The 17,550-nt window shown below is 42.8% G+C and overlaps 1 protein-coding gene and 1 pseudogene across 1 annotated transcript in view; both read left to right on the top strand.

The window, feature by feature from the left end:
* Nucleotides 1-1,481: 1,481 nt before the first annotated feature.
* On the top strand, nucleotides 1,482-3,677 carry LOC148108862 (MICOS complex subunit MIC13 pseudogene; annotated as a pseudogene).
* Nucleotides 3,678-4,273: 596 nt separating this feature from the next.
* The window catches only part of ITGA2 (integrin subunit alpha 2), a 106,262-nt gene continuing 92,985 nt past the window's right edge, over nucleotides 4,274-17,550 (top strand). Inside the window, exon 1 of the mRNA XM_045815357.2 lies at nucleotides 4,274-4,496. Within this exon, the coding sequence (XP_045671313.2) occupies nucleotides 4,439-4,496 (58 nt within the window). The 5' untranslated portion in view covers nucleotides 4,274-4,438. The remainder of the gene's footprint in view (nucleotides 4,497-17,550) is intronic.

The raw sequence follows: 17,550 nt of genomic DNA, 5'->3' as shown, positions 1-17,550 counted from the left end.
AAAATGAACGAAGTGGGCCTTCCACATAGAACAGCTGATAGTATGTGCTACCCATGATAAAATTCAAGCTTTTGAATGAAAATTGAAATTTTGGAAAAATGTGTATGTGCCAGCATGAGTTTGACAGCTTCCCAATATGTGGAGACTTTTCTAATGAGATAGGTGATGATATGATTTTTTTGATATTGTGTACTGAAATGTGTCAACAATTGAGAAATCTGCATAACTCAGTGAACCAATATTTTCCAAATGACCAATGTATGATGGGACAAAACTTTACATGGGTAAAAGATCTACTCAAAGTGCTCAATAGACCAATGAATTTTAATGCACAAAGTTTGGAGGAGGTTATCAGGAGGATGAGACTGCTGGTTGACCTGCAAGTTAGACCCAGTAATTGGAGGCTCCTTATCCCCTCCCCTGTCCTTGAAATGTAGGTTCTGCCTACTGCTCCCACACTAGGAGCCACTTCAGGGACACAGCTTTGAGAAAGTTATTGAGACTATCCAAACCGTATATATGACTGAACCCTGCCTGTTAAGGGCTATACATAAACTTGAGATTCTGGCAGCAGTGTGGAAATTCACTCATCTTGTGGCCACTCCAGACAAACCTAGCATATAAGTTCCCTTGTTTATTTAAACTGCAACCCCCCAATCTGAAGAGATCTCTTTCTCTTCCCTCTCCTTGTCCTCCATCTATGGAGGCCAGTTTCAGATTTCAACCCCAGGAACTCTTGAGGTTGCAAATCAACAGTAGGGTAGGAAAGGTTTATTGTTGTGGTTTCAGATTCCACACTGGAACTGGTCTTGAAGAAACTACCACTTTTTGAGTTTGGGGGCAGTATCAGGAATATCCACAATTATGTCCTGTTTTTTTTTAACTACATCTGTGTGATACCAGATTAACTTCAAATTAATGTAGTTTCACTGAAACTACCTATCACAACAGATTGAATGCAGGAGCAGATATGAGAAATCAAGTGTTTAATTTTTAAGCCAGACATGAAAAAGACTGGCAAAATTGTAAGACAACGCCATTCGTCTCATGATTTTCCTTATTTGGGGAAATATAGCTATTTTTTGTAATAGCTATTTTTTGTAAAAAATGTTATTTATGTTAACACGTAAGAGCCTTATTGTTGAATTAATACTTATATATTAGAAAATGTATCTGTTTCAATTTCTTACATGATGAACACAGGTAGAAATAATCCATATAAACAAAAGTTCTTTGGGATCCTCCATATGTTTTCCAGCTTTAATAAGGTATAATTGACAATTACAATTTGTGTATATACATATGAGGTGTGCGTCATTAGGTTTTGATATACATATACGTTGTGATCTGATTATCACAATCAAGTTAATTAACATATCCATCCCTTCACACAGTTACCACTTTTTTGTTGTTGTGAGAACACTTGAGACCTACTCTCTTAGCAAATGTCAAATATACAATACAATGTTATTAACTAAAGGCACCATGCTGTACTCTATACATCCAGGACTTATTTATCTTACAACTAAAAATTTGTACCCTTTGACCAACATCTCCCCATTTTCCTCACCTCCAGCCCCTGGTAACCACCGTTCTAGTCTCTGTATTATGAGTTGGCTTTTTTAGTTCCACATGTAAGTGAGATCATACAGTATTTGTCTTTCTCTATCTGGCTTATTTCACTTAGGATAATGTCCTCCAGTTCATCCACGTCATTGCAGATTTCCTTCTTTTTTATGGCTGAATAATATTCCATCATTTTGGTCTTTGCACACAGAGCTGAGTGACCATGGTGCCCCAAGCATGGCCACTGAGGAGGTTCCTCATCAAGGGCAGTGTGGCTGGGGGCACCATCTATGGTGTATTACCAGCAGCTGCTGGGGCCTAGTGACAAGAGCCAGACTACCCTTCAGAAGTCTGAGGAGGTAGCACCCCTCCCCCCTACCCAGCCGTGGACCAGTTCAGTCAGTACATATGTGAGCAGACCAGTGTGAAGATACCCCAGCTCCTAGTGCCTCCAAAGTTTAACTCTCACATCCCTAAGTCCTGTGATTCAGGCATCATCATGCTGATGTTGGCTCTCTCGGTGCCCCCCTCCAAGACCAGGAGTACTGCAAGGAGGGCTGGGGATACCTGAAGGAGCGAGCTCAGTAGCCTGTCAGAGACAACCTGCCCCACTTATGAACAGAGGCAGAGGCACCATAGACCTGGAGACTCCAGACCGGGACTGGGACCCCACTCCAAGAGCAGCTCCCAGCTTTCTTGGCCCAATATAGGACTTTGGAAGTGTTAGAAAACATATACGTATTCCACCATCTTTTTATTCATTCATCTGAGAGATTCTCAATAATTTTAAGTGCAAAGGGCTCCTTGAGAGCAAAGAGTTTTAAAAGCCCTGCCTTAATCTTATTTCCTCAGAATGTGGTGTCCAGTACAGTTACACCTAGGCAGAATAGTTCCTAGGAAGATAAAGGCATGAGTTCTCAAACTATTTTGTATCAAGAACCCTTTATACTTTTAAAATTAATGTGGGGCAGGAGTCAACTCTTTGTTTCTTGAACTTTGAAAGTTTGCCTGCTCTGGAAAAATATAGCTCCTGATTTATTCTGTACCTCATGCCAGCATAATGTTAATTTGTCCAGTTCTGAGCACGACAGAAAAGAAGGGTGCATTTTCCTCTCCAGCACCCAGAGACAAAGCACAGATTCCTGTCTCACATGAAGGGAACTATACTGCCTCCCAAACAAGGGTCGGTTCCAAACACTTACTCACATTTCAGTGAGTCAGAAGGAAACAGACAGATATTCATCTCCCTGAAACCTGGCTGACTTCCTGCAAGAAGTCTGTGAGGAGAGGCAAGGTGGGTGTCAGGGTTATGAACGGCCACCTAAGAGCTCTCAGGTGATATCTAGAGTCTTAGTAAGCAGGTGAGTACCATAGACAGGTTAGAAAAAAATGCCTTCAGGTGTTTTTCAGGATTAGTAAGTAGAATTAGTAAGTGACAGATAAGAAAACAGGAAAGAACCAGGGGCCACACATTTTGAGTTCAAAGATACTGAGTTTATAGTCATGGTGAGTAGCAGTAACATCTGATGAGTACCAATTTAGTGCTTTAAGACTCCAGCCTCAGCTATGGTAAAGGAGAGCATTTGATTTTTTACCAGTTAACTAAGTCCTTCCACCCTGAACCACTTTGCTTCTGAGTGGCAATATCCCACATACTCCATAATGCTCATAGTAGCTGCTCCATAAAGATTTGGAATGGCAATAATAATAATGATTAGTCTAATAGTTCCTTAAGTTTATTAAAACATTTTATTATTTCACAAAAGTGGTCACTGGAAGAATTCTGGTTTCAGCAATGTGCTGAGAATTTGTGGGTGAACTTTTGGAGGAAAAATCAGATTTAAAGAAAGGTGAATATCCTATTTCTTAGGTTTGTAATTAAAAATCTCAGATATGGTTACAGAATGTCCTTTTTCCAGATCTGAGACTAAAATAATGGAATAAAATAGTCATGGTGTAATACAGACAAAGAGGAAGAGTCACAAGTTCATATATGGGTTCTCACTCCTCTTGTGTCTTGAAGTAAATCGCTTAAACTTAGTAATCAAATCAGCTGCTTATTATCTTGGAGGAAAGGAATGAATGAGGATTTATCTCACACACACACACACACACACACACACACACACACACACGGTGCTCTTGCAACAGGTCTTGCTTAAATATACCTCGGATAATCATAACTTGTGAGCAGATCTTCTTTCCTGTGGAGTTGGTTTTAACCTGGTCATTCTGCACTTATTTTTGTCCGTTCCTCCACCCACTTGAGAAAAGCAGAGAGAGCCACGCACCGCGCCACCCGTAAAAGCGTGGCTTTGGGCTTGCTTGCGCCCCCCCACCCCCCACCCCTTGCCCTCCACCTCTGTCTGGAGCCCGGAGCCACAAAGGGCTGCAGAAGGGCCAAGGTTCTCCGGCGCACCGGGGGCTCCTGTGGGCGGGCGGCTGGCCTTCAGGGGCGGGGTAGTGACAGGCCGGCTCCCGCCCGTCGAATGTGCCGGGCGGGTCCGGTGCAGGGCAGGATGAGGGCCAGGCGCGCGGACCCCAGTCCCGCGGCCTCCGGGATTCCCGGGGCCGGGGCGGGGGCGGGGGCGGGGACCGCGCGGGGGAGTTAAGGTGCGGTTTCCAAGGGTGTGGCAGCGCGCAGGTGCCCGCGGGGCCGCGGGGACTGGGCTCGGTGGGGCGGGGCAGATCCGGTGTTTGCCGTGGCCGAGGGGCGGGCCGGGGCGGGCCTTGGCGTCCCAGGAGCTGCCAGGCAACTTTTCCCTGCCCTCACCCCGGCGGGCGAGAGAAGCCCTCGGGACAGCTTCTGGAGTCCGCGTTCTGGAGTCCTTCTGCAAACCGAGAGCAGCTACCGTTCTCCGGCAGGCTCAGAATGCGGCCAGGACGGGCAGGGGGCGCGCCGCTGCGGCTGGTGTTAGTGCTCAGTCAAGGTAAGCGAGGAGCTCGCTCTCCATCAACTGAGGGAGAGACCTGCGCGGGTCCCGGGGGCAGGAGGGAGGAGTTTTGCGGGACGAGGGGGCAGGCAGCCGCCTCTCTGCTCGGATTCCACGTGGACCCAAGCTCCCAGCCATCCGGAGCAGGATAGAGAGAGACTCCCCATTCTCTCTTTCTCCCCCGCCTGGTGTCCCCGTAAGGCATGTCTCACCCTGTTTGTGAAGCACCCTTCAAAGTCAGCTCACTGCGCGCTTTGGTTTTAGACACACGCGCGCGCACACACATGAACAGAGTGGAGTGGAGACTAAGGGGTGTCCTGAAGATGGAAAGCCCTGCAGCCCGGTTTAGAGAGCAGGTGCCGCCCGGGACCAGCACCACAAGGTTCTTCGGGTCCCGGGAATCCGGTTCTGGGAGGCAGCATGCACCACCTCAGCGCTATGCCCGGTGGCTTTGCAGGAGCCTGGGAGCCCGAAATGCTTGTTTTTCAACCCGAGGGTGTGAATTACGTTCCCATTTCTTCAGGCTGCAGCAAGGATGTTTCTAACCTTAGAGGACACAGAAAACCTAGCGTCTCTTAAATACTTGGCAGAGGGGAATTCTTCCTTCCCTTCTGCCTTCCTCTAATTGTTGTAACGTTTTTGTTCAACTTAATATAAACTTAGGCCAGGAAAAGTTCTTTTTACTTTCTTGATCTTAGCTGCTGCCAATAAGAGAATTAAGTAAAGCGGCAGCTCCAGCTGCAGGGCGGTGAGAGCGAGGCCCACCCATCGCCTTTTGCACCAAGTTGTGTGACCCTGATCCTTCAAGTCTACCTTCCCCAGACTTCTTCCAGAGCCTAGTGTGTGCTTACTGTAAGCACTTTAGTTTACTGGGAGGAGTGGGGGGAATCACATTTGTATTTTGTAAGTTTAAACAGCTATCAAAACAAACAAAAAAAATGGTCTCTGTTTTTCAAGTGTTTTTACAAAGAATATAAATATTTCCTAATACATATAAATTTTTTTTATCCTCCTCTGAGGCATTTATTATGGAAGAAACCTTAATCCAGATAATCCTGTAGCACTTTCTCCCTGTCAGAGATAACACAGAAATCGCACCACCATCCCCACCCCCAGCAGAAACTAGGCATCATTAGGTTTTCTGTCCAACCCTTTCTCTGGTGCTTTGTGGATGTTCTGTGCTGGGACCCAAAGAGTGTTTTGAGAGACCATCAACCCTAATCTAGGGGTTTCAAATAAAGTTGAATTCACATTGAAAATCGGTCCCTGGAACACCACAACCTTCCCAAGAACTAATAGACGTTTGAATCCAAGCTTTTCATCTCTCATTAATTACCCATTATTAACAGAAGCTATGGAAACCTAACATTATTTTCTTATCTTCCAAGTGTTGAGGCTTGTTTTTTAGAGAGCAGTGAGAAATACTTTAGTGGAATGTGTTGCTGCGAGGCATGAAGTCAGGTATAGAGACTTTTAACCTGGAGGTAGTTAATTAGGACAAATCAGTGCAAGCAGGCGGAGGTGATTTGAAATGACATCCGTACAAATGATTTTTTTATATTTGTTCCTTCCTTCTGCTCCAGTTATTTGCATACTCAAGAAACAAGTTTTCTCTTAATTCAGGATGATCATAATCAAGCTTGGTCATTCGTGATATCAATCCAGGTTCCTAGGGAAACAACATCATTTTGTGATGCCATGACTATCCCAAATTAACATGAATAATTAAATCTCTAGATCAGCGATAGCTGAAGTTTTTTGGCATTACATTAGGTATGTACAATTTTTGAGTATTTGTCATTACTTTATACATACATATATAGGTGTTTATAAAATATATACATGTATATATATAAATATATACCAAAATGTATATAAGTACATGTGTAATATAAATATATACCAAAAATGAGAATGTAAAAAGCATACGTGTGTGTATATGTATTTATACATCTCACATTGTCTCCAGCATACATGCCAACCACTGTAGAAACTTAAAACCCTCAAATCTCATTTTAACACTTAGAATCAAATCTAATTTCTGTAAACTTTCTCATGGGTATTTAAGAAAAAGCAGTGCTCAACGTTCAGTTTCCTATTTATCACCTTGCATTGATCACTCCTTGGTTTAAGTGCTTGAAGTCATTGAAATGGTAACTGGCAGATGAAGGATGGAAGGGAAAGGCCATAAAGGGCCTAGATCATTCATAATCTAAATAATAAGTCCATAGAAGAAAGAAAAATGTAATTTTAAAGTTCACAGTGACACTTACCACAGATAATCCCCATCTTTTCTCCCTATCTCTGGCACCCTGCCCCAGAGTCACCCCGCCCCAGAGTCACCCCCTCTTTACCAAACACCTTCCAATCCTCTCCCTAATGCCCCTCAAGCTATAAGTATTCTAATTTCTCTCAGAATAAGTAAACCCTTCTTTTAATATGTAATTTGGCAGCTCTGTCCTCCTAAAACACCTTCCACCTCTGTCTTCTATTCTCCTTATTTTTCTTCTGTTTTCCCCAACAGCTCCTCCTCACTCTCTTTCACAGGCTTGTCTGTTTAGCTCAGTTCTTGGTGTTCAGAGTTCCACCCTGGATCCTTGTCTTCATTCTCCCAGTTCTTTCTGGGCCAGTTCCCCACTCAAGTCAGGACCCCTGGCCAGACTCCTCTTCTTGTTCCCTATCAGTATTTCCATTGGCTACCATCTCCACCCAATGTCAAATAAGCATGGACTCAATGCGTCCTCAACTGAAATCAGCACGTGCCTCCAGAATTCTCTCCTGTATCACCTACTGTTGTTTACTGGGCAGCAGCATTTGCATGCAAACACCAAAACAATGAATCTTCTCCCTTGATTCAACTTTACAGCCCATCTCCAGGTTCTGTCTGTTCTCCCCATCTTATGCAACTTCTGCCACCACCCAGTTCAGGCCCTTTCTTTCTTTGTGTCTGGACAACTGTAAACTGGTTTTCCTGTTTTTATCTCTTATCCCTCTGATCCATTCTTCTCGTGGTCACCAGGGTTATCTTTCTAAACACTTATTTGTATCCAATCAACCCCTTCCTTCAGATGTCTGGTGGCTCCCCATCTCATGTCGGGTAAAGTCCAGATTTCTTGGCCTGACTTAAAAAGTCCTTCTCCATCTGGTTGTAGGCTGGCCTGCCTATTCGGGCTTTTCTCTGCTATGCTCCTCATGCACACACATCGAGGCAAGTACACATACTGCACACAGGCACGGACATGATACACACGCCCCGAAGCTGTGTAGACACATCTACACACACCCTTCTGTATTCTGACTGCACTGGATCAGACCATAGCTAGTGTTATTTTCCAGAATATTCATCCTGCCTACACTGCCCTGATGCTTTTTCCCTTTTCTTCTTATTCCTTTGCAACTCACCTTTGTCCTAAGACAACGCCAAGCAAAATTATAAAGTAGGGAAGTTTTTCTTTTATGACTAAAAGGGAAGTTTGAGGTCATCTCTCATTTCTGGGACTGACCCTAAACTGCCTCCACCCTCTTATCCTCAGCACCTCCACAGCTGAAAACCACTGTCTTATAAAGTAACTCCCCAAACCATGGGTCTCCAACTACACCTGCCCAACTACAACTATGCTTTTCTCTCTTAAGTCCTGGTTCATGAGCCTCTGTTTGATTTAAATTCATGCACTCGGGCTCAGGATCAGTATTTAAGAATAATTATTCTTATGTTTCTGACGTACAGCCAGATTTGAAAGTAATTGCTTAAATATTAGGGCTGTATCTCATCTTTCCTAACAAATTAAAATTCCAGTATTGCCTGTACCACCTTGTTGTGAGATGACCACCAAGACAAGCAGGTTTCAACACCAAGAGACAGTGAATGCGTCAGTTCAAATGAATTCCCTCTAAAGTGGGTGATGACTGTTCCTGTCTTAATGTGCTAATGGCCTTGGGCCTATTAAAAGGGAGAAGCCTGTTAATGTAAAGAGATGAGCTTCTAATGATGGAATTTTAGATATTCAGCAAAATAAAAACACAGATTCAAGTTAGTATGTCAAAAATAAAGTATTTCAGGATGAATGGGGAAAATATTGGGGACCAAAAATATCATCCTGATGTCATGTGAATGTTCCCACTTAAGTCAAAAGTTTTGGTCTGGACTGTCAGCCTTGCTTAGCTTGGGATGTTACTGAAAGATTCAAGACAGCATAAAAGAGAAAAAACCACAGAAGGCTGTCACTCTAATTGGCAAGTCAAAGATAGGAGGGTTTTTGTGGGTTGTTATTTTTTTTCATTTGTTATGGTGACTAATGATTTACCTGAATACACAGAAGAATGTCTCTCTAAAGAGAAGAATCTTAATACTACAAATCCTGAAACAACAAGAGGTTCTGTGTGTGAATGTGATTCCTATGATGCCCCTTCAGATGATCCATAGGTGCTTTGTTCATGCGGCTGTGGTGAATTCCATAAAACTGGTATTGGAACATATTTTTATGCAGTAATGTTTCATGGAAGGCAATGGGCTAGGCCCAGCCATAGAAAACTTGAAACATCATCCAGGGAGTTCACAGTCTATTTGGAAACAAATCCAAACATGAGGGAAGTCCATTGTCTCAGCCCCCGGAAGGTACCTAAGCAATTTCAGACCCTGCCATCCTCCTTTCTGACCGAAATGCAGTTACAAGAGCCTCTTCCTCTGTGCAGCTAGGAGAGCGGGGGACCTCGAGGGGATTGCACTTCTCTCCAGTGCCTGATTTGGACATGGGCATGTGATTGCAATGAGATATGAAGGGAGATACGCTTGGAGACTTTGGGGAAAGAATTTTTCATTCTTTAGAGTGACACTGGTTAAGAAACATACTGCCAGGTCTAACGGTGAAGCTTGAGACAGCTGCAGCCATGTTACAGCCATGGTGTCGGCTAGGTTGAGGGTAAAGCCAGGACACTGGCCTAGTGGAAAGACAGAAAGCAGGCCCTTGAAACTGTCTTTGAGTTTCTGAATTATTAAAATTTAGAGCCATCTCTTTGTGCCTAAAAAAATGTCCGTGTAATTTAAAACTTGGTTATGTTGTTTTTGTCATATTGTTCTGTTGTCTATAACAGAGATATGTAACATAAGTTTCTATATTGTAATAGATATCATTTGGTTACATATAATTAATTGCTAAATGGGTGGTACAGAACTTAATATTGAGTTCAGAAAATGGAGAAATGTCACTGTGATGCATTTAAGTATCAAGCCTCCTGGCAAGTCTCCATGGGGACAGGAAAGAATCTTTACAATTCAGATCAATTTACAAAACTGTGAAGGACCTCAGAGCTCAGAGTCTAGTTCTCCCCCTTTAAAATGGACGTCAGTGATAATAACATAAGACGGAGAGTAACATAACCATGAATGGGTCCCCAGTATCCTAGTTCCTGGATCAGATGTTTTAGATGCTTGAATAGGAAAGGAGAAGGTCTTTATGTCCAGAACACACTGTTCAAGGTATTCACAGAGGGTGAAAGCTGACAGTTAGTAGGCACCTGACCCTAAATGGCCTTGTAAACTGTGGATTTTTTAGCACAATGGGAAGGATTTGAAGGGCCTTAAGCACGGGAGTGACATGCTCAGATTGGCTCCTTGGGTGGATCACCCTGGAGGCAAGGAGGATAGTGGATTGAATGGAGGCCAGACTGCAGGCACCACAAGCACTTGGGAAAAACTCATTCTGGTCTTAGTTTTAGTTTAGTCCACAGTTGGAGGGTGATGGTGCTAAAACTCAGTAGCAGTAGAGAACGCTCACGGGGGATAGGTTTGGAAAGTAGTTAGGGAGGGGCGCCTGGGTGGCACAGCGGTTAAGCGTCTGCCTTTGGCTCAGGGCGTGATCCCGGAGTTCTGGGATCGAGTCCCACATCAGGCTCCTCCTCTATGAGCCTGCTTCTTCCTCTCCCACTCCCCCTGCTTATGTTCCCTCTCTCGCTGGCTGTCTCTATCTCTGTCAAATAAATAAATAAAATCTTAAAAAAAAAAAAAAAAGAAAAGTAGTTAGGGAGAATGGACAGGATTTGGTGAAGGATTTACTATGGTGGCAGCAAGCGACGGAGAAGACAAGACTGGAGCCGAGGTTTTGGCTGTAGACAACTCCGCGAGCTGCTACTGGCTGAGAGAAGGGGAGGCAAGGAAAAAAGGCAACTTAGTTGAAAAAGATAATCAGTTCACCTTGAAAGGTTGTTTGAGAGATCCAGGTGCACACGTCTAGTAGGTAGTTCTATATACAGCAGTATTAGAAGCATGAGAGAGAACAACAGAGGATAGAGATTGAGGAGTGAGAGGCAGCTAGAGTCATTGAAGACGTGGCGTTGACGAGTCAGGCAGAGACCAGAAGACAGCTTTGGCCACAACACGAGAGATTACCTGCGAGAGTCAGGTGAGGAAGAGGAGACACCAGGGAGAGAGGAGCAGTGGGAGCAGTAAGCAGAAAGAAGACTGCAGGAAGTAGGACACCACACAAATATTTTGAGTGGGAAGGGTTGGTCAGTAGGATCAGCGTCTTCACAGATGTCAAACATGTTGGTCAGCCTTGACGAGGACCGTCTCCATGGGGCCAAAGTGGAAGCCAGAGTGGAGTGGTCTGAGGAGTCAGTGCACTGTGAGGAAATGCAGGCAGTGTCGGGAAGTTAGGCAGTAAAAGAGGAGAGGAAGTGGCTGATGGACAGGATGGGAGAGACTTGCATAAAAATGATGGTGATGAGATTTTTTTACCTCTGTTACTTATGTTATTGCATGGTCTCCTTGTGATTATTGAGAACTGCACTGAGGCATCTGTATGTGGCAGGGGCGCCTAATGGGGGAGAGACTACCGGACAGAAGGAGCGCTGACGTCCATGAGAAAGTGGGGGTGCAGATTCGTAAGGCCACAACAGCAGCCACTCTGGCAACAGCTTCGAAGCCACAGATGACCGTATGAAGGAAGGCAGAGTGGGTTCTGGGGTCTGACATGGAGAAGACATGAACTGGTGAGACAGAGATGAAGTCAGTGACTTTGAAGGCAGAGGGAGACAGGTGAGCCGTGGGAATAGGCACCCCCGCCCCCAGTGTGGCTGCTTAGGTTGATGAGAGCCCTTGTATATGTTGTCTATTTCAGAACAGACTTACCATGCTAAAATAGCTGTGATTAATAAGCTTTGCATGGTTTTTAGGGTGCATAATATATAACAGTATTCAAATTCTGGTCAAAGAATTAATATCTGTGCCTTAGTCAGATTTCATAAGAAACAAGGAAGTTTTTTTAGAGTTATAAGTAAGCTTCTCCAGTTAAGCTTTTAGTTCTTTATTTCTATCCAGCATAAAGATCCTCAGAGTCATCTTTTCAGAAATCATAGTCCCATACAACACAGAGAATTGGAATTGGCTTTGAAAGGTTCTGTTAGGAAAATATTAGAGCCTTTTCTTCTGTATAACTCAGTGGTGTTTTCAAAGTGTTTTAAAACATTTTCGTTTAATCATACAAATTAGAAAAGAAATTAATGTCGATTCTTAATTTTGTTAAAGTTATAATTAGTTCAAAGTGCTTATATTCAAGTATTTTTTCCAGTCTGTGCCTGCTCACTCTTGTACATATAAATTACATTTACTAACCAGTATAAACTTGAACTGCATATTTTGCTATGTTTTCAGGTCGACAGGATATTGGGACTGTTAATAGTTTTGAAATATATTGTTCTTCCTTTGAAAGAGTTGTCTGTCACAGCAACTGCACTTTTGTGGGTGAAGATTCCCGCATTATTATTCGATGTTCGGAAAGAGTAACTGCACATCTTCCTTTTAGTAGTTTAAAGTGACTAGAGACAGTTTTTACTACAGAAGCTGTACATGACTCCTGATCATTGAAAGGCTCTCTGTATAAAAATGAGGTTAATGTTTAAACAGAGCCATGGAAATAAAGGGGTGATGGACACTGTATTGTCAGCGTAAGAGATTATTTCATTGTGTTTTGAAAAGCGTGAGCAAAGCTCTTGTGCCCGTGGTTGCCTTGAACATTGGCAGTTTGTCACTCCCTCTCATTCATTTGAAGGTGGCCTTTGTTTGCCTTTGTGCACGCCTGATCTCATGCCCATGGATACGGTGCAGAAATGCAGACTGAATGCAAGCTGGCTTCTGCTCAGCTCAGTCAGATAACTCTATTCCAAATTGTTTACCAGTTACCTTCAGGTCCTTAACCAAATAGCTCCCCGGCCGCTTGTTAGAATGTGGACACTGCATCTTTTGGATTTTATAACCTTTCCAAAGCCGTATTCCAAATGCTAGTGTATAAATAGATCTTTCAGAACAATTGACTTAGTTTTTCTATGTACTTATTAACATCGTTGAGGGGAAAAAAAGAATAACTTAGCCTTGGAAATTGGGATACTTATATGTGATCCTTATTTACTTTTTCAGCATAAAAATATAATAGCTTGAATAAAAAAGCCTAATGAAAAATCAAAAGATGATTAAATAGATAATTTATGTAAATGTCATAGTGTCTTAGTCCATTTGGATTGCTGTAACAAAACACCACAGCCTGGGTGGCTCGTGAACAACAGAGATTTATTGCTCGTGATTCTAGAGGCTGGAAGTCCAAGATCAAGACGCCAGCATGTTCATGTTCTGGCAAGAGGCCTCCTCCTGGTTCATAGCTGGTGGAAGGGGCTGGAGTCTCTGCAGCCTCTTTAATGAGGCACCAATTCCATTCATGAGGGTGAAGCCTAAGCCCCTCTCAAAGGCCCCACTCCCTAACACCATCATCTTTGTGGGTTAGGATTTCAACATATGAAGTTGGGGTGGGGAAGGGGGACACAAGCATTCAGACCACAGCACATAATAATTAAGGAACCCCTTTATTATCACAGTATTTAATTTTTGCCCTGAAATTATTGGACATCATTTTATCATTACTTTTTTGTTATGCTCTAAGTGAAATATGACCTTAACTCTTTTTAAGAGTACAGTCCCATGGTCTCTTACCTTAGTCCGTGTTTTCTCTTTCTGAAATACTCTCTATCCCCCAACCCATCTTCTGCACATCATTTATGTGTCAATATCATTGAGGCTCATGCACCCCAGGAAACCTTCCCAACCCCAATCCAGTTTGGGTGTGCTCTCTGCACGTTCATAGCACTTGTCACTTTCTATTTCAAAAATCCATTTACTCAGCTCTAACCCCCATCGACTGCAAACTCTGAGAAGACAGGGCCCATGTCCTTTTCACTCGGGCCCAGCTGAACTTTGTTGAGTGAGTGATGACAGTTTGAGACATGTATGACAGCTCCTGTAACACAGAGGAAAGGCACACTTTCTAAATGAAGGCCAAGCTGAAAACCCTAGTTCTCTCCAATTAGAAGATGCAAAAAAGTCTCTCTGTGCAGATTTATCTGAATTGGCTAAAATATTTCTTTCATCAACCTTTTTTTTCTTCACTTCTTTGGCAGATTTTGTTTGCTTTTAAAATGTTTCTTCTTTGCTTTGAAATGTCCAATTAGGCTAGCTCTATTGACAAGTAACAGGACGAATCAAACCATGAGGACGGTGCAGACATCCTTTTGTCCCCAACGCACTGTCCCATTTCCCTATTCTGTTCTCATGAAGCAGCACCCATAATTTAACTTCAGCTGGACCCTCTCTCCCACTGAATACGTTCTTTAAAATCACCTTCAATCCTATTTGTCACAGTGTCCTCGAGACCTGGCATATAGTAAGTGCTCAAAAAAACGATTGGTAAAAAAAAATTTAAAAAATAAACCTAAAACTAGGGAAATCTGAGTGGCTCAGTCACCTTCGGCTCAGGTCATGATCCCAGGGTCCGGGGATCGAGTCCCACGTCAGGCTCCCTGCTCAGTGAGGAGCCTACTTCTTCCTCTGCCCGCCGCTCCCCCTGCCTATGTGCGCTCTCTCTCACTCTCTCTGACAGATAAATAAATAACATTTTTTTAAATAAAAAAATAAACAAACAAACATAAAACTAACATTCAGATAACTGTGAGGTACATATGTCCCTTGAAATACTAAACTTGATTAATAGTTTGAGAACATTAAAGTAGAATGTTTTACTATCCTTACAGAAAAATGATACATACTAAAATAGTTAATCTTGACAGAAAAAGTATTTGTAGCTCTCTCTTTTGATATTTATCAGTGTGAAAGTAACTTTTTATCGATATATTTACCATATATGTGAAAATGATTGGTAAAAAAATATATAGCTTTTTTCACTTGGTATCTTTTGTACATACTTTTCTATACGGGCCTCATGTTTACAGTTTTGCATTAATGCATCCTGCCGTATTGTGGTAAACTATTGTTTCATTGTTGAATATTTAGGTTGTTTCCTGTGGGCTTTTTCCCCTACTGTAGATAAAGTGGCTATAAATATCATTGTGCCAGAAGCTTTTTCTTTCCTTTTTCCTTTTGGACGGTTTCCAGAGGAGGCATTACTGGGTCAAAGATTATGTGTATTTTTTAGCTTTTGTTGTGTACTGAACGGTGTAGGCCTCAATAATGTGTGAATTTACAAATTTCACCAATGTTAGGTTTTAATTTCCCTTTTGTAGTTTTTTTTTTTTAACATTTTGTAGTTTGGTGGATGTGAAGTGATGCTTCATATTTATTTTAATCCTCCTTCTTTATATTCATTAGAATGCACTTTTTAGTTACAATTTAAAAATGCCTATCTTTTGAAAAATATGTGTAGATTAGGATGCTCTCGAATTTAGGCCTAGAAGAACATCAAAAGGTCATCTAGCAAATGCCTCAGTTTTATAATAATCAGTTTTTGAAATGACTAAAGCCCAAGACTCCCACCTGCAGGGTGCTGTCCATCATTTCAAAATGCTCTTCAGAATTTCTTCTGAAAATCTTTGACAAACCCCTCTTGGTGACCTATTTCCCACAGGCCGATTATAATCCATTTCACTTGGAGAGTGGCAGTCCTCTAGTTAAGATTTCCATTCTTCCACGGGTCGGACCCCGTTTAGGGGGGGAGAGAGAACACTCAAGAGAGCACGTGACTTCAAGTAATTGGATTGGGAGAATGTTCTGGTTAGCTATTGCCATGTAAGCCCTCACCCGAACACTTAGTGGCTTAAAATGACAACCATCATTTGCTATCTCTCATGGTTTCTTGAGTAGGACTTTGGGAATAGCTTGGCTGGGCAGTTCTGGCTTGAGGTTTCTCATGTGGTAACTGTCAGAGGGTGGGCAGCTTTCTCTTTGTGTGGCCCCGTCAAGTGGCCTTGCCATCACGGCACCCTCCGATAGCCTGACTTCCTGCAGGATGACTCAGGGATCCAAAGATGTGTGTTTCTTCTCCCCCCGCCCCCAACTGTTAGAAACTGCCTGGCCTTTTCTTTTTATTTATTTATTTATTTATTTATTTATTTATTTATTTATTTATTCGACAGAGATAGAGACAGCCAGCGAGAGAGGGAACACAGCAGGGGGAGTGGGAGGAAAAAGCAGACTCATAGCGGAGGAGCCTGATGTGGAGCTCGATCCCAGAACGCCGGGGTCACGCCCTGAGCCGAAGGCAGACGCTTAACCACTGTGCCACCCAGGCGCCCCCTGCCTGGCCTTTTCTAACATAGTTTCAGAAGTCATGCAACTGTCTCTATTCATCAAAACAATCATAAAGTCTCACCTAGATTCTGAGGGAGGAGACTTATTCTCTTGATGGGGAGAGTGTCAAGTAATTCCCAGACAGATTTTAAAACCACCACGGTAACTTAATGGTGCTTACAAGACCATTCATTGTTTACATCAGAGTTGCTCAACGTGGGCATTATTGACGTCGGGGCCAGATCATTCCTGTGGGACACTGTAGGATGTTGAATGACATCACTGGTCTTCACCCACTAGATACTAGTAGCCACTACCCCCCAAGTGTGACAACCAAAACTATGTCCAGATATTACAAAATGCCCCCGAGGAACAAAATTCTCCCAGTCGAGAGCCACTACACTAAACAAACATGTACAGATGTACCTTGGAGATAATGGGGCTTCAGTTCTAGACCACCACAATAAAGCAAATATTGCAATAAAGTGGGTTAAGCACTCTTTTGGTTTCCCAGTGTATACAAAAGTTATGTTTAGATTATACTGTCGGCTCTTAAGCGCGTGACAGCATTATGTCCCCCAAAAGTAGATGCCTTAATTAAAAATACTTTATTGCTAAAAAGTGCTCATCATCATCTAAGCTTTCAGCAAGTTGTAATCACTGATCACAGATCACCGTAACAAATATAATAATAATGGAGAAGTTTGAAATATTGCAAGAATTACCAAAATATGACACAGAGACATGAAGTGAGCAAATGGTGTTGGAAAAATGTGAGCAATAACCTGCAAGACACAGGGTTGCCACAGTCCTTCAATTGGTAAAAAATGCAACATAAAACTCAATAAAGTGAAGGCAATACAACGAAGTGTGCCAGTTTTAGGCACATTTAATGTTCATGGCCTCGTGGGAAGAACTCCAGCCCTGAAGAGTAAACTGAATCCCACTTTTCCCTGTGACTTTACATATCACAGGCGAATTCCCTATTCCCTACCTTTCTGGGTCAATGGGAGGGTCAAAGGGGTTTATGAACAGCAAAGTATCTTGCAAACAGGAAAAGCATATATGAAGCTATTTTTTAAAAATCCGTATACTTGGTATTCATCTATTTTTATTATCATTCATTTATTGAAGAGATCTGTTTGAGGAACCTTTATGTAGTCCTATCCTATGGCAGCTGTGTCAGACCCTGGGGGAATTGGAGGAGTCAAGGCAGCCCCTCAAGAGCTCTGCTTTTCATTTCTTTTTTTTTTTAAGATTTTATTTATTTATTTGGCAGAGAGATACCCTGTGAGAGAGGGAACACAAGTAGGGGGAGTGGGAGAGGAAGAAGCAGACTCCCAGCGGAGGAGCCTGATGTAGGGCTCGATCCCAGAACGCCATCACTCCCTGAGCCGAAGGCAGACGCTTAACGACTGAGCCAGCCAGGCGCCCCTGCTTTTCATTTCTAACATCACCTGTGGAGCAAAAGGGTAGCAGCTAGATCCT

This window comes from Ursus americanus, chromosome 15 (assembly GCF_024610735.1).
Source record: "Ursus americanus isolate L20-20 chromosome 15, mUrsAme1.1.p, whole genome shotgun sequence".
Classification (NCBI taxonomy): Eukaryota; Metazoa; Chordata; class Mammalia; order Carnivora; family Ursidae; genus Ursus; species Ursus americanus.
The sequence above is the reverse complement of the archived record's forward strand: the minus strand, read 5'-3'. Positions and strand labels throughout refer to the sequence as shown.